Here is a 21,006-nt window from a genome sequence, read left to right as displayed (position 1 = left end):
GTGCAGTAGCCCATAGTTACTAGACAGTGATACAGCCAGTCAGAATGCTCTCCACAGTACATCTATAGAAATTTTGGATTGTTTTAGGTGATATTCCAAATCTTCTCAAACTCCTAATGAAGTATAGCCACCGTATTGCCTTCTTTATAGCTGCATCAATGTGGACACTGTTACCATGGGCAATGCCCATTTTTCATTCTCCATCACCCTGAATAGCTGTGCAAAGGTTTTAATGACCAAAGAATTTTTTTATATACAGCTAACTTTATGAAGTAAAACACGACCTCTTTAAAGGAATATTATGTGGAATTTGACATTGTGTGTGGTCCAGTTGAGAGTCAACTGCACCAATATGAAATTTGAGTCAGTTATTGACTAAGGTGGATAAGAACAGAAGTTTCTTTTTTTTTCTCATGGACATCAGGGAATCAGTTCAAGTTTTTTTATTAATGACTGTCTGACTACTTGGGCCTCATCCTGCCTGCTTTCTCATTCTCATTTATCTCTGTTATAAAGAGCTTTAATCCTCAAGTCAGTACTTTGGGATTTGAGCAAACATTCTCTGCATTATTAACCAAGTCTCCCAGTGATGTGATATCACCATTACAACAGTCCACCTTAACTTCAGCTATAGTGCAGTTTTGTAACATTGGCAATTAGTGAATATGTTTTTAATATTTATTGCTTTATAATAACAGAAGCAAATCAATTTCCTGCCTTCGGGATTTCAAGAGGTAATGCTTCACAATGCGTTGATGAGGAAGGAAATAGAAATTCACATTGAGGTAGGTGCTGTGGGACTGTAATACTTGAATAACTTCTGTACTGTGAAAATGCATATGAATGGGACCGGTTCTGACTTTACTGCATTAGTATGATCTACCTCCATCCACTAGAAGGGACAAAGATGGCAACACCGTGCAACGCAGATGTGCTTTGGGGACTGTTCTATTCAATGCCATCTATGTGCTATAGAAATGCCCACTAAACAAAGCATGATGCGCAGATCAGGTTGGACGATTCAAGATTTCACTGAGTTCAAAGTTCAAAGTAAATTTGTTCTCAAAGTACATATATGAATCAACGATTCAGGAGTAGCTTCTTCCCCTCTGCCATCCAATATCTGAATGGGCATTGAACCCACTAACACTATCTGACTACTTTTTTATTTCTGTTTTCACACTATGTATTTAGTTTGACTATTTAAAAAATATATGTAATAAAATGTGTGTATATATTATATACACACGTATGTGTACATCTATATGTGTGTATGTGTATACACACACACACACACGAAAGGAACAAAAAACAAACAAAATAAGTAATAAATATTGAGAAAATGAGATGAAGAGTTCATATGAGTCCATATGATGAATCCATATGTTGTTGGAGCAATTCAGAGTTGAGGTGAATGAAGTTGGGTTGATGGCAAAGCCATGAGAGAGAGAATTGAAAGCAAAGGTAAGGATCATTAAATCAATTTTCTGTCCAGACATTGAAATGATGAGAGTATTGGTGATGTGTTCAGTCTCTAAGTGTAATTGAGGAGCAAAGCACAAAAGGAAATTGCCTGAGTACAGTCAAGGGTGTAGAGCTATGATTCAGGTACAGGCTGACCATCTTTAGAATCAGAATCAGATGTATTATCACTGATATGTCATGATATTTGTTGTTTTGCAGCAGTAGTACTGTGCAATATATTAAAACATTACTATAAGTTACAATAAGAAATATAAAAGTAAATTAGAATTGCAAAAAGGGAGGTTATGTTCATGGACTGTTCTGAAATCTGATGTGGGGGGTGGGGGAAAATGTCCCTAAAACATTGAGTGCAGCTTTTTTTTTTGTAGGACATGACTTCAGATTTGCTGTTTTTAGGTGGATTGAGCTTGTATTGAATTGTCTTTATATTTAAGAGCATAAGACCATTTAAACCAGTTTTAAGGTTGTAATGTTCTTTAATGTGCAGCTGAATAAAAATATGGAAAAGAATAATTTGGACCTACAGCGGAATCTGTTACACCTACTGAAATCAAGAAAGGATGGCAGAGAGGAAATCTTCACAGATGTTTTCCAAAATCAGCCAAAGTATGTATCTTCACTGGATGGGAGTTTGAATGTAAATTATACAGGAGAGTTATCCGTTTGTTTTGTATGTGTTGTGCCATATGACATGGGCGATCATGGTCTTTCTATGACTATGATTGTTCTTGGCAGATTATTCTACAGAAGTGGTTTGCCATTGTCCTCTGGGCAGTGTCTTTACAAGACAGGTGACCCCAGCCGTTATCAATACTCTTCAGAGGTTGTCTGCCTGGCATCAGAGGTCGCATAACTAAAGGATTCAAAGGTTCATTTTATTGTCAAAGTATGCATGTACAAAACTCTGATATTCGTCTTTTCCAAATAGCCAAGAAATACAGAAAGAACATGGGTGTTGTTGAAAGAAAAGACGTCAACTCCCCCTTCCCCACGCACGAAAAAGAAACAAAACTCGCACACCCCAACCCTCTCCACCCCCAACCTTCCCTCACAGAAAAAAATGGCGCCAGTAGCGTCAAATTCCCTATCACCCCCCACCGCTGAAAATCAGCAACAATAGCATCAAATCTCCAACCACCTCCCCCGTAGAGAGAAACAGCGACAATAGCATCAAAAGCCTGACCCACTCATTGGCAGAAGAGAACAGCAACAATAGTGTTAAAACCCCTTACCCTCCCATACAAAAAAATGAACAGGTCACCCTCCTGCCAGTTGACCACAAGGTAGAAAACACCGAACAACTGAAGGAGACCAATATAAAGTACAGTCCAATAATCACATCAATCTCAGAATGTTGAAAACATCTTTCCCTCAGCATACAATCACACAAACTCAGTCCTTCTGTGAAGAGCAACCACCACGACGGATACGACCACCACCGACCCGGCTGCAGACTGGCTGATGGCCTCCGTTGAGAGTGATCCCTGACTCCCTCCATTCACCTCAATGCTTCAATCTTCCTCGACTCTTCGAAATGGAGTCGTTCATGACCCCGCGCCCCATCTCTGGTCTTTTCCACGAGTCAGCTCATGTTCTCGGTCCTTTTCAGGACCCCATCTCTGATCTTCACCTCGAGGCAGCTCTCCGGAGCGCTAGGTCATTTGATCCCGTTCCGAACTGCATGTCACAGACTCTTAACTGTTTTTGTGACAAAAAGAACAAGCAGAAGGTGTAGAAAAACTAGGACTTGTGATGTACACCAGCTTCTCATGTGAGCAGCTGTTCCTATGGCTTCATGTAACCTTGATTGTGGTGTTGGTAAGCAGGTGCTACACCTTGCCCAAGGATAACCTGCAGGCTAGTGGAGGGCCTCCTTTGGTTGAGATGTATCTCCACTCCGTCACCCAGGAGTGTTATTAGAGTACTGAATTGAACCCTCCCGTACAGCATAAAGCTGATGAAAGTACAGAACGTAATTATAAAATAGGGAAAATATTCTCAAGCTTCCCTGATACTTCAGCACTTGTGCCTGGTCTGATGCTGCCTCACAGAAACTAGGGGAAACCCCCATCTGCTTGTCAAGCTTGTAGAGTTCAGTCAGAGCTAAGCCAGGGCTACTCCAATCAGTCTCTGACCTAGGGCTGGCTAGTACATTTGGAGTTGAATGGAGGGGTTTGGGTATACCGGTTTATTGTTGTCAAATGTACCAACATACAGTGAAAAGCTTATCTTGCACACTCTTTATACGGATCAAATTACACAGTGCATTGAGCTAGAATAAAGTAAACAATAATGCAGAACAAAGTGGAAAAGCTACTGAAAGAGTGCAGTGCACTTATATGGTGGAAAATTTTTATCGTTTACCATTTTATGGTAAATAATAAAATTCAAGATCATACCAAGGTACATTGTGAGGCCCAAAGCTCATCTTATCATTAAAGAGATCTGATAACAGTGGGATAGAAGCTGACCTTGAGCCTGGTGGTATGTGCTTTCAGGCCTTTGTATCTTCTGCCCAATGAGAGGGTGGAGAAAGAGAGATTTTGCAGAGTGGGCAGGGTCTTTGATTATGCTGGTTGCCTTACTGGGGCAACAGGAAGTGTAGGCAGAGCAGGCTGTTTGCTGTGATGTGCTTAGCTGTGTCCACAGCTCTCTGCAGTTTCTTGCAGTCACATGCAGAACAGATGCCGCACGAAGCTGTGATGCATCCAGACAGAATGCTTTCTATAGTGCATCAAAAAAAAATCAGCGAGAGCTGAGGGAGGCTTTAGTGGCAAAATTTCTTTAGCCTGCTGACGAAGTAGAGGCATTAGTGAGCTTTCTTGGTCGTAGCATCAATGTGGTTGGACCAGGACAGACTATTGGTAATCTAATTGCCAATAAGAGAAGGTGCCAAGATTGCCCTGTTTCTGCTCCTCTTTAAAGGACACCAACACCCCCCCCCACCCCATGGGTATCAGGAGAGGTTGCAGCTGTGGGATCTATAAACAAGATCCTTATAAAGATCAATAACTCTATGATCACCAGTTAAATAATTCCAATCCATCTGTAAAGATGTTGTACCGTCTTTCCATGACCGCGTGGGTTTCCTCCAGGTGCTCTGGTTTCCTCCCACATTCCAAAAACATACAAGTCAGTTGGTTAATCAATCGTTGTAAATTGTCCTGTGATTAGAAGAGGAAAGGTATATTGCATCCGGAGTTTCTCCGGTTAGCAGATGATTCCCCTCCACGTCTCTCTGACGTAGTGAGGATTCACGTACTAGGCAAGTTACAGCAGTGGTTTGCCATTGCCTTCTGCCAGGTGAGTTTCCAAAGAGATCACCAGCTCGTAACCCAGCACGGATGGAAGGCATGCAGGGGAGCCGGCTCGCTGGATTCAAGCCCGGGACCTTTTGTCCCGAAGTCTAACGCTGATGCCACTATGCCACCAGCTGGGTCCCTGTGATTAGGCTAGGAGTTAAATAGGTGGTTTGCTGGGCAGCATGGCTGTTTGGACCAGAAGAGCCTGTTCCTCACTGTATCTCTAAATAAATTACAATTAACTGGATTCTGTAATACCCTTCAGATTGCATTTGTGTAGCAGTTATTTCCATCGTAAAGTTTCCTTAACAAAATGTTATACCAGATAAGATGGGGTATGAGGAACAGAGAAATCTTGGAAAAGAGAGACAGAGATTTATGGAGGGAGTTTGACTTTAATGCATAGGTAGCTAAAGGCATGGACACCACTCATAGGGCAGTTGGATTTGAAGATGTGCATTTGACACAAAAGTCTCAAAGCAGACTGAGGGTTCTCCACTCAACACACACAAGATGCTGGAGGAACTCAGCAGGCCAGGCATCTATGAAAAAAAAAAAGTACAGTTGATGTTTTGGGCCAAAACCCTTTGGCAGGACTATAGGAAAAGCTGAGGAGTAGATTTAAAAGGTGAGGGGGGGGGGGGCGGAGAGAGAACCAGCAGGTGATAGGTGAAACTTGGGAAAGAGCTGGGAAGTTGATTGGTGAAAGAGACAGAAGGCTAATGGAAGAAAGAAAAAGGGACGAGGAGCACCAGAAGGAGGCGATGGATGGGCAAGGAGATAAGGTGAGATGGGAAATGGTGAAGGGGGAAGGGGTTGTGAGGTGCATTACCGTAAGTTTGGGAAATCTATGTTCATGCCATCAGATTGGAGGCTACCCAAAAGAAATATAAGGAGTTGTTCCTCCAACCTAAGTGTGGCCTCATCACAACAGTGGAGGAGGCCATGGATAGACATATCTGAATGGGAATGGGAAGTGGAATTAAAATGAGCAGCCATTGGGAGATCCCACTTGTTTTGGTGAACAGAGTGTAGATGCTCGGTGAAGCGATCTCCTAGCCTATGTTGGGTTTCACCGACATACAGGAGGCCACACTGGGAGCACCAAACACAGTAAATGACCCCAACAGACTCACAGGTGAAGTGTTGCCTCACCTGGAAGGACTGTTTAGGGCCCGGAATGGTAGTGAGGTACGAGGTGCAGGGGACCATTCAGACCTACACCTCTCTCCCTCACCATTTCCCTTCCTTGAAGTTATTCTGTACTTTACCCTAAAAAGTGTTATCCGTACTTTAACCTCTTATTTTTTATATATTTTTAAATAATTGTTGAATATTATTGTTGGTTCTTGCTGCATGTCACGCCCTGACCAACACACCACAGCAAATTCTTAATATATGTGTAAGGTGAATAAAGTTGATGTCTGATTCTGTAATACATGTTTATGCAACAATATGGTACGTCCAATTCTCTATCGTCTCTTCTATACAACAGGGACGATACATTACCAAAGAAGAGTCATACTGCACAGCACATAAACAGGCTCTTTGGCCCATCAAGTCTATGCTTTCCTGTTACTCTGCCTAGTCCCATTGACCTGCACCTGCATTATAGTCCTCCATATCCCTCATATCCAATGTACTTATCGAAACTTCTCTTAAATGTTGCAGTTGACCCACAACTGACTCACTACCACACTCTCACTACTCTCTGAGTGAAGAAGTCCCCCTCAGGTTCCTCTTAAATATTTTACCCTACACCCTTACCCTATGACCTCTAGTTCTCGTTTCACCCATTCTGAGGGAAAAGGGCCCGCTTCCATTCACATCATCTATTCCCCTCATCATTTTGTATACCTTCTCATTAACCTATGCTCCAGGGAATAAAATTAAACTTATTCACCCTTCCCCTAGAACTGAAGGGCTCAAGCCCCCTCAACATCTTTGTAAATTATATACAATCTTTCAAGATAATTGATTTCTTTCTTGTAGGTAGATGATCAGAACTGCACACAATGTTCTAAATTTGGCCTTTTACTTAATCTTATTGCCTGGCGGAGTGGAGGTACATCTCTACCAAAGGAGATGCAAGGCACGCCTTCTCTCCACTGGCCTGCAGATCACTCTTGGGCAAGGTGTAGCACGTGCTTAGCCCCCCAATCAGGGTTGCATGAAGCTATGGGAGTAGGTGGTGGATGGCCGTATGAGCAGCCGGGACATATCACAAGTCCAGGTTGTGCGACCATTGATGCCAGGCAGACAATCTCTGAAGAGTATTGATAATAGCTGAGATCACCTGTCTTGTAAAGACACTGTCCAGAAGAAGGCAATGGCAAACCACTTCTGTAGAAAAATTTGCCAAGAACAATCACGGTCATTGAAAGACAATGATTGCCTATGTCATACAACATACTTTATACTTTATTGTCGCCAAGCAATTGGTACTAGAACGTACAATCATCACAGCGATATTTGATTCTGCGCTTCACACTCCCTGGATTACAAACATTAAATATTATAAATATTAAAAATAGTTAAAATTAGTAAATATTAAAAAATTAAATTATAAATCATAAATAGAAAATAGAAAAATGGGAAGGTCCAGATATTTGGAGGGTACGGCCCAGATCTGGGTCAGGATCCGTTCAGCAGTCTTATCACAGTTGGAAAGAAGCTGTTCCCAAATCTGGCCGTATGAGTCTTCAAGCTCCTGAGCCTTCTCCCGGAGGGAAGAGGGACGAAAAGTGTGTTGGCTGGGTGGGTCATGTCCTTGATTATCCTGGCAGCACTGCTCTGACAGCGTGCGGTGTAAAGTGAGTCCACGGACAAAAGATTGGTTTGTGTGATGTGCTGCGCCGTGTTCACGATCTTCTGCAGCTTCTTTCGGTCTTGGACAGGACAACTTCCATACCAGGTTGTGATGCACCCTAGAAGAATGCTTTCTACGGTGCATCTATAAAAATTAGTGAGGGTTTTAGGGGACAGGCCAAATTTCTTTAGTTTTCTCAGGAAGTAAAGGCGCTGGTGGGCCTTCTTGGCAGTGCACTCTGCTTGGTTGGACCAAGTCAGGTCACTTGTGATATTGACCCCGAGGAACTTAAAGCTTTTGACCTGTTCCACTTGCGCACCACCGCTGTAAATTTGGTCGTGCGGTCTGCTACTCCTTCTGAAGTCAACAACCAATTCCTTCGTCTTGCTGACGTTGAGGGATAGTTTATTGTCTTCGCACCATGCCACCAGGTTCTTGATTTCCTCTCTGTACTCAAACTCATCACTACCTGAGATACGGCCTACAATTGTTGTGTCATCAGCAAACCTATATATTGAGTTTGATGGAAACTTGGCTACACAATCATGGGTGTACAGTGAGTACAGCAGGGGGCTGAGTACACAGCCTTGTGGGGCACCGGTGCTCAGAGTGCTTGTAGAGGAGAGCTTGTCCCCTATTTTTACAACCTGGGTCCTGTCTGTGAGGAAGTTGAAGATCCAGCTGCAGATCTGAGTGCTAAGGCCCAGGTTCTGGAGCTTAGGAATCAGTTTATTTGGAATGATGGTATTAAAGGCAGAGCTGTAGTCAATGAAAAGGAGCCTTACGTATGCGTCTTTATTCTCCAGGTGTTCTAGGGAGGAATGGCACATAACAAACAAATGGTTTAATCATGATGTAACCAGTAGTGGTGATGCTACCACATATTGCTATTCCTCTGTTGTTGAATCTGAACAGCAGCATTTTGTGTGATCTAGTTGTAAAGCACAGGTGTTAATAGGTAAGGAGTTCTTGAGTTTTCACCCACCAGTAATTCAGCAGTTAATTCATGTACCGTGTTGGAGAAGTACAAGACTTGAAGGTAATGTTCGGTGCAAACCCTTATTTCCTTTACCAGTGATAATTATTAGGTGAGGGGGATATTTTCACTAGTCGAATTAATGCAGTGCATTTTGGAAATGATCCATTCAGTAGTGAATATGAAGGGAGTGAATGTTTGAGTTCTGATTAAGATTAAGAACTAGGAGCATGAATAAGTCATTTAGACCTTCAAGGCTACTTGACTATTCATTTTGACTGATCTGCTTCAAAACTATTTTCCACGATATTCCCATGTCACAGAGCCACAGGGTGGCACAGCACAGAAACAGGCCCTTTGGCCCATCTAATTCCTGTGGAACTGTTATTCTGCTAGCCCCAGGTCCAACCCTCCTCCTTTCACAGCCGGGCTTGGCACTGTCCATGGTGGAGTTCAGTCTTATTTTACTTGGTGTTTTTTTTTGAGTTGAGTTCATCCAAGCAAACATCCATTGAATCATGTATAAACACAATGAAAATCTAACGATGCTGGTGTGTGTAGTGAGTTAGGGGTGCTTGACTTTTGCTCTAAGGTCAGTGGTGGATATAACCTGTCACTGGATATCTGTCCTTCTTTGCAACAAGCACCAACCTGCCATACTCAGACTGAATCATCCCACAACATTCATCTACACCTCAACAAAAAGAGGAAATGAGTAATATGTCTCTCTAGTGTGTTGTGAGGGCAACACCTGATTAAAGTGTGCTTTGGGTTATTGCTGCTTGCTGACAGACAACCCATATAAAGAAAGCTCGAGCCTAAAAGAAAATTGTGCAGTGCTTGCAATTTTCTGCTAAATTTAGTCCTACTACTAAATATAGCATATAAATAGCAGCTGTCACAGAATACGGCCGGTCTTCTGCTGCCTTCTTTTGGTGTTTAGTCATAAGAATTACATACATTTTATTAAAATAATTTATGTTGCACCTTATTTAAGCATGGTCCATGTTGACATTAATTATTCAAAACAGTCTTTCATTTATCCAACCACCAGTCATTCCAAAGTTTATCACAAACTTTTTGAAGTGTAGCTCATATTTAAATGGGAGTACTCAAGGCAGCCTATTTGCACATAGCAAGCTCCCACAACTCACACACTAAATGACAAGATTGGACAGTTGGTTGAGTTGGCGAGAGCACTGGGGAGAATCCCTGCCAATTCAATACAAAGTGGAGAACTCTTTAGAATCTTGCAGCACTACACCACAGAAGAAGGCCCTTCAACCCATCTAGTCTATGCTGAACTATTCTACCTATTCCCATCCACACCCACCCTAAGTTACATTGTACATTGGAAGAGGTCCGTACCCCTTTCATCCATGTACTTATCCAAACCTCTCTTAAATATTGCAGTTGAACCTGCATTCACCTGTTTTGCCAGCAGCTTGTTTCACCCTCTGAATGAAGAAGTTCCCCTTAAATATTTAATCTTTTACCTTAAAACTATGACCCCCTAGTTCTAGTCTCACCCAAACTCAAAGGAAAAAGCCACTTGCATTTGCCCTATCTATACACCTCTTTACGGTCTCCCCTCATTCTCCTACACTGCAGGGAACAAAGTCCAAACCTATTCAGTCTTTTCTTGTAACTCAGGTCTTCAAGACCCAACAACATCCTTGTAAATTTTCTCTGCACTCTTTCTTTCAATCATATTGATACCTTTCCTGTACGTAGGTGACCAGAACTGCAAAAACTCCAAATCTGGTCTCACAGATGTCTTGTACAACTTCAACATAGCATCCGAACTCCTGTACTCAATCCTTTGATTTATGAAGGCCAACGTGGCAAAAGCTCTCATTATGACCCTATCTATCTGTGATGCCACTTTCAAGGAATCATGGATCTATATTGCCAGATTCCTTTATTCTACAGTACTCTTCAATGTTCTACAGTTCATTTTGCTTAGCACTGGAGTATGAGCTGACATTAGATGGGAAATTTTGTGATGATTATGAACAAAGTACATTGGAAAGAAAAAATGCAGTGGATTCTGGTTAATTGGGCCATCGGTTAATCGAGGCAGCCACTTATTTGGGATAACTCTTAAAGAACAAAAATTAATCGAGAAAATAGCTGGGATACCCTTCATTTATTTAGGACACTGTCACTTAATTGGGACAGAAGATGGTTATCAAAGTTTCTAACTAGTGTCAGTCACATGCACTAATATGGCTGTTAAACACTGCACCATGCTTAGAGTTTTTAAATAGTATGAATTGTGTGTGTTTGTGTTCAAAAAATAATGATTTTTGTCACTGATAGTTGGCAAGAAATAAGCAGTAAGACAATTCAGAGGTGTTTTGCTCAGTGTGGTTTCAAGCATTCAGGCTTGGAGATGCCAGGAGCAGCAGGGAGTGAAAATGACACAATTTCACTACTTCAGCAAGTTAGGAACTATGAAGAATTTGAAGGTATCAAAAATAATCTTGAATGTTACAATGAAATGAAGATTTGGAGGATTCAATCATTGAAAGCATTTTATGAAGGCAGTCTATTATCTCCACTAGATGTCTGTGCTGATTTTGTTCATTTACAATCAAAAGAACACAGCAATGTACACTGGATTCAATCCTCCTTCAATAACTATTAGGGACTAGTTTTATAGTACTATAGTAGTATTGTTAGTGTTCTAATTTGTTCTGTATTTCATTTAAATACATAGTTGGTTACTCAGTTAAATGGTAGTATGTCTTTCAACTATTTCCATGAAACTTTGGCTCATTGGAGCAGCAGCTTAGTTGGGCCAAAATGTACTGGTCCTGATGTGTCCCAATTAACTGGAATCCACTCTTTGCAAATATTTGCATCTCTGACGTGTTCCAAGCCCAAGAGCCCCATTTGCTTTGAGTGAATGTTCTGGTTTATGATCCATTCACATCCTTCCTGTGTGAAATGTGTTGGATTAGACTGTGTAATTGTTGCTTTCCTTGTTGTTTAATTTATTATGCTTGTGTTTTTATATAATTACCGTACTGTGCAAAAGTTAGGCACGTTTATAGAGCTACGGTGCCTAAACATTTCACACAGTACTGTATTTATCAAAGTGGAGCAGAGGGCGAGTTTGTAACTCTGGCAGGAACAAAGGATGTCAGAATGGAGAGGGGTAGTGCAGGATGGCAGAGAAGTACGGGGGTGGGGGGCAGCCCTGAGACTGCAGGTAAGGACATTTCATTCAAACAATTGGTTTATAGATCATTACAGAATATCTCTTTGGTGCTTCCTGCTCCCTCCCCTCTCCCTTCCCCTTTTCCCAATCATGATTCCCCTTCTCACTGTCAGTCCACAATAGAGACCCATAGCAGAATCAGGTTTATCATCACTCACATATGTCATGAAATTTGTTTTTTTTTTGCAGCAGCAGCAGTACAGTGCAAAACATAAAATTACTACAGCACTGTGCAAAAGTCTTTGGCACCCTAGATACAATATATGCCCAAGGTTTTTGCTCAGTACTGTACCTATACGCATGTAATTATTCAGTGTGTTTTCAGTTACAGTAATTGCAGTTGCGGATATAGCATTATTTAAATAGAGGCTATCTCATTGGTTAACTCTTATCTATAGAAATTGAATGCAATTGGCAATCTGGTATAAGAAGACCACACCACGTTGTCTCAGTCTCTTGTGTCTCTATTCTTTGCTCTTTGTCTCTGTCTCGCTGTTTTTCTCCCATCATATTTCTTTTCCCTTGTTTCATTCTTTAACACCTAATAAATGATCATAAGCAACAAGTTTTATGCCTCATTCTTGACCTTTGAAGAACCTCAGATGAAAAACATGTTTCCAACAAATGTATAGGAGCCAGTTCACCGAGGATTTGTAAAGCACCTTTAGGAAGCATCCTGAGGCTCAAGGGTAGTATTCATACAAAATTGGACACTGAACTCCACAAATCAATGTTTGGCAGTCCCCAAATTGGCTCAGTTAAGGCAGTATTCTCAAAGTTTGGGGAAGGATTTCCAGAACTCAGTTTTGACACCAACAGATGCAGCCGTAAACAATAGAGAGATATAAATTGGGACATGACAAAGTGAGAATGGAGAGATATCAGGGGTGAGAATGGAAGCTATATAGAGATAGAGAAAGGACAAGGTCGGGAAGAGGTCTGAAGTGCAAAGGGATTTTTAAAACCTTGCAGGACCAGAAGCTTTAATGTCACAAGACGCTGTAGCTGATGGAATCTGAAACTACGCACAAAACATTGGTAGAACAAACACAAAATGTCAGAGGAACTCAGCAGGTCAGGCAGCATCTGTGGAAAGGAATAAACAGTCAACATTTTGGGTCGAGACCCTTCATCAGGACTGGAAAGAAAGGGGGGAGAGAGAATACGAGCCGGCAGGTGATAGGTGAATCAAGGTGAGAGGGAAAGTAGGTGTACTAAAACTTGGTCAGCTGGAATTGCACACTTGACCCAAGGCCCAAGATATCTCTTGAGAGAGGGTCGCACGTAACCTGAGCCAACTTGTGGTGATGTCCGCTGTGCCTTTCCATGACGCACTGAGGCGGTTCCTGTATGAGCTGTTCCGGCACACCTTTCACCTCCTTGCCTTTGTATGCTGTGGTGGTCTGTTTGACCATCTGGCGGCAGGGGAGGTCAGGTCCCTAGTGGAAATCTCTGTACGCAGGGATCCTTGCCCTGTACATTAAGGACCTGGGGTGGAAGATTGCATAGGGCAGTACTGTGCAACAGGTTTTTAAGTCAGTTCACTGACACTCCATCCACTTGTCCATTCTGCGGCCAGGGGAGTCAGAATGGAGTGTGACAGGTTGCAGCTCCTGTTTGACTATCTGAAGGGGCTGGTTCTCAGATTTTCATTGCACTTCAGCTCCACACTTCTGATATATGGGCACCCTGTACGAAAGAGGCGGGTCGTTTGGAAGATCTGCTGCTGGGCTTGGTCAAAATGGCCATTCATGAGCCCAGGCAGCAGACAGTCGAGGGCTCTGCCCAGGACGGCTGCCTGCACCTCTTCCGGGGATATGTTCATGCCTGGGTATCCCTGGACAGGGAGTATGCAGTCACAATGGGCAAAGTGGGGGGGTTCCGGGAACAGTGGGCCCGCCAGGGAATTGACTGCTTTATAATATTTTAATTTGAATTTGTTCACTGTCTTGTAAATACTTGAAGTTTGTATCTTTGTCTGAATAAACTTGTAGTTTTATATATATAAAAAAGAGGGAAAGGTAGATGGACATTAGGAAGGTGGAAGGCAGTGATCATAATATGATTGAATTCATACTGCAGTTTGAGAGGGAGAAGCATAAGTCACATGTATCAGTATTGCAATGGAATAAAGGGAATTACACAGGCATGAGAGAGGAACTTGCCCAGGTGGATTGGAGGAGGATGGGATGATGACAGAACAAAGATGGCTGAAGTTTCTGGGAATAGTTCACAAAGCGCAGGATAGGTATGTCCCACAGAGGAAGAATTTCTCAAAGGTGGTGATAGACAACCATGGCTGGCAAAAGAAGTTGTCTGCATAAAAGCAAAGGAAAGGGCATATAAATGGCAAAATTGAGTGGGAAGTTGGATAATTGTGAAGCTTTTAAAATCCAACAAAAGGTAATTAGAAAGCTATAAGAAGGGAAAAGATAAAATATGAGGGCAGACTTGCTAATAATATAAAGCAGGATACCAAAAGTTTTTATTTTCAGTTATATAAAGAGTAAAAGGGAGGTGAGAGTTGAGATTCGACCACTAGAAAATGATGCTGGTGATGTAGTTATTGGGGACAAAGAAATGGCAGATGAACTTAATGGGTACTTTGCATGTGTCTTCACTGTGGAAGACACCAGCAGTGTGCCAGAAATCCATGAGTGTCAGGAAGCAGGAGCGAGTGCTATTCCTATTACAAAGGAAAAAGAAGCACTAGGCAAACTCAAAGGTCTGTAGGTGGATAAGTCACCTGGGCCAGATGGACTACATCCCAGAGTCCTGAGAGAAGTTGCTGAAGTAACAAGCAGGGTGGACAAAGGAAAGGCAATCGTTATCATTTACTTGGATTTAGGAAGGCATTTGATAAGGTGCCACACGAGGCTGTTTAACAAGATAAACTGGCATGGATAGAGGAATGTCTGACAGGCAGGAGGCAACAAGTGGGAATAAAAAGGACCTTTTCTGGTTGGCTGCCAGTGTGGTATTCCTCACGGGTCAGTATTGGGACCGCTACTTTTGACGTTGTTTGTCACTGATTTAGACAATGGAATTGATGGCTTTGTGGCAAAGTTTACAGATGATGTGAAGATAGGTGCAGGGGTAGGTAGTTCTGAGGAAGTAATATGATTACAGCAGGACTTAGGCAAATTGGAAGAATAGGCAAAAAAGTGGCAGATGGAATACAGTGTTGGGAAATGTATGATAATGCATTTTGGTAAAAGGAACAACGGTGCGGACTATTATCTAAATGGGAAGAAGGTTCAAACATCAGAGGTGCTGAGGAGTCCTCGTGCAAGACTCCCAGTAGGTTAATTTACAGGTGGTAAAGAAGGCAAATGCAGTGTTGGCATTTATTTCAAGGGGAATAGAATACAAAAGCAAAGAGATGATACTGAGCCTTTATAAGATACCAATCAGGCTGCACTTGGAGTATTGTCAACAGTTTTGGGCCCCATGGCTCAGAAAGGATGTGTTGTTATTGGAGAGACTCCAGAGAAGGTTCACGAGGATGATTTTGGGAATGAAGGGGTATATGAGGAGCATTTGGCAGTCTTGGGCATCTACTCACTGGAATTTAGGAGAATGCAGGGGATCGCATTGAAACCGACCGAATGTTGAAAGGAGTAGATAGGGTGGATGTGGAGAAGATATTTCCTATGACAGGGTTATCCAGAACTAGAGGGTACAGGCTCAAAATTGAGGGGTGACCCGTAATTTTTTTAGCCAGAGAGTAGTGAATCTATGGAATGCTCTGCCGCGGTCTACGGTGGAGGCCAAGTCCATGGGTATATTTAAGGCGGAAGCTGCTTGTTTCCTAATTGGTCAGGGCATCAAAGGATATGGGGAGTAGACAGGTGTATGGGGTTGAGTGGGATCCCGGATCAGCCATGATAGAATGGTGGATCAGACTCAATTGCCTGAATGGCCTAATTCTGGTCCGATGTTTTATGGTCTTATGGACATTGGAGAAACTCAGCAGGTTAAGCAGCGTCTGCGGAGGAAATGGTTTCAGGTTGAGACCTATCATCTAGAGTTGAATTCATCAATCCAGTCTTGACCCAGAATGTTAACCTTTCATTTTACTCCATGGATAAGGGGTTCCCAACTTTTTTATGCCATGGACCCCTACCATTAACTGAGAGGCTCATGGTCACCAGGTTGGGAACCCCTGCCATAGATAGTGTTTGACCTGAATATAACGTTTGAGACCCATGGTACTGACAATCATTCAGATGTGAAGTTAAAGCATCGGCCTGTCCAATAGGTATAAAAGATTTTGTGGCACAATACAAAGCTGGATGGAGCTGTCCCTGGGATTCTGATTAATATTTACCCTTCGACCCACAAACAGTAACTGGTCACCTCTGATTTTGGGAGTTTGCTGTGCGACCCTTGGCTGCTGTTTTCCTATATTGGGTTCGATAGGGTAGATAATATTGAGGCGATTTCTCCATCTGAGGAATCCAGAATTAGGAGTCACATTCTCAGACTAAAGGCTAGAGCAGGGGTTCCCAACCTGGGGTCCATGAACCCCCTTGGTTATTTGAAAGGGCTGTGAACATTTGGAATTCCTATACTGAAGACAGGTGGAGGCTTTGTAAATGTAGGTGTTCTTGGGTCTTTCTTATTTATAGGTCACTTTTAACTTTATATTGTTTGGGCACATTTCAAAATCACAAAAAGCTTAATATAAATACAGTGTTCCTCCATTCCTGCTCTCTCTGTGCAAACCTCTGCTCCCACCAGTAGAGGTCAGCACTGAGAAGAGGCAGCCCAAGAGTTGAGATGGCGTTCGCTATTCTGCAAGAATACAGGCCACATTGCAGCCTTCTCCCTTCCACCTTGAGCTGCTCCTGTTAAATTTGTACTGCACTGTTACAGTAGTTAATTCATCACTTTTAAAGCTTTCCCTCTTGAGCATTTAGAGGGGCTGCACTTTGAAAAGCTACAGAAAATGGTGAATACAGCCCAGTCCATCACAGGCAAAGACCTCCTCACTACTGAGCACATTTACATGGAGCGCTGCCACAAGAAAGCAGCATCCGTCATCAAAGAGCCCCACCATCCCGACCATGCTCTCTTCTCACCACTACTATTGGGCAGGAGGCATAGAAGCCTTGCGTTTCATGGCACCAGGTTCAGCAACAGCTATTACTCTACAACCAATCAGGCTCCTGAACCTGCATTGATAACTTCACTCGCCACTATACTGAACTGATTCTACAACCTACAGGCTCACTTTTGAGGATCTTTTCAACTCATATTCTTTGTATTATTATTATTTGCACAGTTTGTCATCTTTTGCACAATGGACATTTGTCAGTCTTTGTTTATGTATAGTTTTTCATAAAATTCTATTACATTTTTTTCCTGTAAATGCCTACAAGAAATTGAATCTCAGTGTAGTATATGGTACACGCTTTGGTGATAAATTTGCTTTGAACTTTGAATTTGGTTCACCCAGTATTCCCTGAGATAGTTAAGAAAGGTATTGTCATGGATGTGGTGTTGCTGTAATAATGACAACTCCTATTTCCTTTGCCTTACAGGTGCACACCAGACACAGAAATTGTGTTGGATATCCCAAGGGAAGAGTGTCTTCCTATTTAATGCCAGACCCTCTGATGAAAATGACTTAGACAGAAATAGCCTTTTTGTTTATCTGACTTTATGACATGAAACACTTCTAATTGGCATCATCTGGATGTATAAAATGTACAGAGATTTCTGATAAAGGCTAAACAACAAATAAAACCTATTTGTAAACTAATCTGTGTGTCTTAATTTCAGTTTATGCAATAAGTATTTAAAATAGGGATCCCTTCGCTATTTAACATAAATCCCTTCACTACACACTTTTGTTCCTCTCTGTTCTTCCTTGGCAATACTTTCTCACTAAGGGCTCATACATTTGAAGAAAAGAAGGAAAGATTATCTTTATTTGTCACACGTACATTCTCTCATTCTCTTACCTTGCTTTGTGGATCCAAAATTGGCTTGACCACAGAAGACAAAGGATGGTTGTAGATGGTTCGTATTCTGCATGGAGGCCGGAGACCAGTGTTTCGTAGGGATCTGTTCTGGGACCCTTCCTCTGAGTGATTTTCCTTAATGACCTGGGTGAAGAAGTAGAAGGGTGGGTTAGTATATTTGCTGGTGACACAAAGGTTGGGAGTGTTGTGAATAGTCTGGAGGGCTGTCAGAGGTTACAGCGGGACATTGATAAGATGCAGAACTGGGCTAAGAAGTGGCAGATGGAGTTCCACCCAGATAAGTGTGAAGTGGTTCATTTTGGTAGGTCATATTTGAAGACAGAGTATAATATAAATGGTAAGACTCTTGGCAGTGTGGAGGATCTGAGAGATCTTGGAGTCCATGTCCATAAGACATAGCCCTTCGGAGCGAGATGGGATGCGAAATGTGAAGAGGCCTTTCAGTCACTGAAGGTGCTGCTGATGAAAACGCCTGTAATGGTTTTGCAAACCCCCAATTGCCATATGTATTACATACAGACAACAGCCGAGAGGGTTGGGGGCATTCTACATCAGGACCAGGGCACAAGGTTGAAGCCTGTCACTTTTGTCAGCCAGAGTCAGTCACCCTCTGAGTGAAACTACCCCACACACAAATTAGAGTTTCTGACATTGAAATGAGCTGTGGTGGATAAATTAAGTGATTATCTATATGGTGTCAAGGTCGATGTGAGGACTGACAACAATTCATTGACTTATATCCTGACCCTGGTGAAACTGGATGCCACAGGCCATCGTTGGTCAGCAGCGTTGTCTGCCTATGATTTCAGTCTGAAGTACCGGCCGGGAGCTGGAACATGGATGCTGATGCGTTGCCCCGACATGTGCATGAAGGGCTGGAAATGGATGGAGAGTGGGAGAGCATTTCTGCACCTGGAGTTAAAGCAATGTGCCAGTTTTCTAAGATGGGGAAATCAGAGACAAGGCCTGGACAGGATCGAGCAGTGGATCATTTGGGAGCTTCTGGTTGTACCATTTCCCAACCTTACTGCAACCTGACCCCTCTGAGTACAAAGCAGGTGCCGGCATTGCATCCTGGGGAAGTGGCCGCCGCCCAGCCAGACGACCCTTGTATAGGGACTGGTTGGTCAGCTGTTATGGAAAGGGATATGGCCGACGCGGAAAAGACGAAACACTCTGCTGTATCCCTACTGCTGAGAGAATGAAACAATCTGGAATTGAGGAACCAGCTTCTATACAGTCTCCTCGAGACAAGCCTCGGTATTCCCAGTTGGTTTGGCCTGAGAGGCATCGGAGAACTGTGTTGAAGTCACTTCATGATGATTCACGTCATTTGGGGTTTGACGAGACCTATGGACTGGTCCCAAAAGATGGCAGAGGTTGAAGAGTACTGTAAGTTATGCACTCAATGTATTTGGAGGAAGACGCAGCCTACAAGGGCCGCTCCTTTATCCCATTTGCAGAGTGTAGGGCCACCTGATCTAGTATGTATGGATTTGCACTCCTTAGAGCCTGATTTCAGCAACACAGCAAATGCCTTGGTTAATACGGACCAGTACACCAGGTATGCTCAAGCCTTCCCTACAAAGGATGAGAGGGCATCCAGCAGGACCTAAGTGTTATGGGAAAAGTATTTTGTTCATTATGGCCTTCCCAGACGGATACATAGTGATCAGGGACGGGATTTCGAGAGTAGGCTCATACATGAGTTACTGAGCATGCTTGGACTCGAGATGTCAAGAGCTACACCTTATCACCCTTAGGGTGTTCCCCAGTCTGAGAGATTCAACTAGGTGTTCTCAGAACCCTAGATGTCAGCAAGAAGAACAAATGGAGTCAGCATATTGGGCATCAGGACCACTGCTACAGCTGTACACAGAATGAAGCTACTGGATACTCACCATACTATATGATGTTTGGGAGCGAAGCAAGATTACCTGCAGACCTCTGTTTTGGGGATTGGTGGGGAAGACTTCCCACAGAAGACCTATCTGAAGTAGGTGTCTGACATGAGGAGGGAATTGCAAAAGGCTTATGAACTAGCAGAGGTCTCTGCTACCAAGCAGAATCGAGGAAACAAGAGGAGATATGATCAAAAGATTAGGTTCTCCCAACTGATTCCTGGAGACAGAGTTCTAATAAGGAAGTTGGGGCTGGCAGGATGGTGTTAAGTTAGCTGACAGCCGGGTGGCTGTGCCATACATAGTGGAGAGTCAGATGCCAAATGTGCCAGTTTTTCCGGTGAAGCCAGAAGACGGGAATGGGCCTGTCAGAATTCTCCATTAGAACCTCCTTTTACCTCTAGGATATGAGGTATCTGTTAGTCCGGAGCCTGACATGGACCCTACTCCTAGTAGGAAGACTGTCCACCAAAGTGGGAAAACAGAAAAAGAATCGGTGGGAAGACCTGAAGGGGACCTAACCACTGAACGTCCTATGGACAGAGGATGAGGAAATGGGGGTGTGGTATATGTTACCTTATGCAGACTCCCCAATAATGATGAAGAGATTTCCAACCTCCCCCTTGCTGATGTGGATGTGGGGGGGGGGTGTTAGCTAGCAGTGGACAGGCAGGCTTGGGGCTGGACAATCAATGGAAACTGGACTCCAGAGTAATTGGCAATGAAGCTGAGCTCAGTCAAGTAACAGGGGACCTAAGTTGTGGGAAGGCATGAGTACTTGACAGGGGGAGGCCTCTCCAAGTAGACAGGAAAGATTCCAAGGAGTGTCTGAGACTGAAGGAGTGGATGATGGGTTAAGGAGATCTCAGGGAATCAGGAGCCTCCCAGATAGGCTGGTCTATGTCGCACCGGGGAACAGAGTGTTGCACCTATCCCCCTAGTGAGATATGTCACTACCATTTACAAATGGATTGAAAGTCTTGACATCATGAAATTCCTTTGAAAACTTTGTTATTAATGATGGGTTGATAAATTTCAAAGTCATTAGGGCATGACTTTTTTTTTGAGGGGGAGTGGGAGAGTGTAACACCCTAGTATAGATTTTACTGCTAATGTTGTAAGATATTTCTTGTAATGGTTTTCTGTAGAAGCAGTGTGTTCTGCTGGTAGTTGTTGCGTTACCTTAAAGATAAAGGATGTTTGGGAATGTTGTGTCCTCCAATCAAGATGGTGGAACTGGGAGAAGATTCCAGAGAATGCTGGGGGAGAGGTTTTATGATAGGCACTGAGGTGGGTCAAGAGATTTTTCAGTGGAAA

The 21,006-nt window shown here is 42.9% G+C and overlaps 1 protein-coding gene across 4 annotated transcripts in view; it reads left to right on the top strand.

Moving 5' to 3' along the window:
• c2h20orf96 (chromosome 2 C20orf96 homolog) overlaps positions 1-17,542 on the top strand; it is a 40,620-nt gene extending 23,078 nt beyond the window's left edge. For 2 of the 4 annotated variants that reach the window (XM_063074078.1, XM_063074087.1), the window contains exons 9-11: positions 699-785; positions 1,973-2,091; positions 17,345-17,542. In XM_063074078.1, the coding sequence (XP_062930148.1) occupies positions 699-785; positions 1,973-2,091; positions 17,345-17,405 (267 nt within the window). In that variant the 3' untranslated portion in view covers positions 17,406-17,542. The remainder of the gene's footprint in view (positions 1-698; positions 786-1,972; positions 2,092-17,344) is intronic. The other 2 variants (XM_063074098.1, XM_063074107.1) reach the window with 2 other exon arrangements.
• The last annotated feature ends 3,464 nt before the right edge of the window (positions 17,543-21,006 follow it).

The sequence above is a fragment of the Mobula hypostoma genome, chromosome 2, assembly GCF_963921235.1.
Source record: "Mobula hypostoma chromosome 2, sMobHyp1.1, whole genome shotgun sequence".
NCBI lineage: Eukaryota > Metazoa > Chordata > Chondrichthyes > Myliobatiformes > Myliobatidae > Mobula > Mobula hypostoma.
Note: the sequence above shows the minus strand (reverse complement) of the source record. Positions and strands in the feature narration are given on the sequence as shown.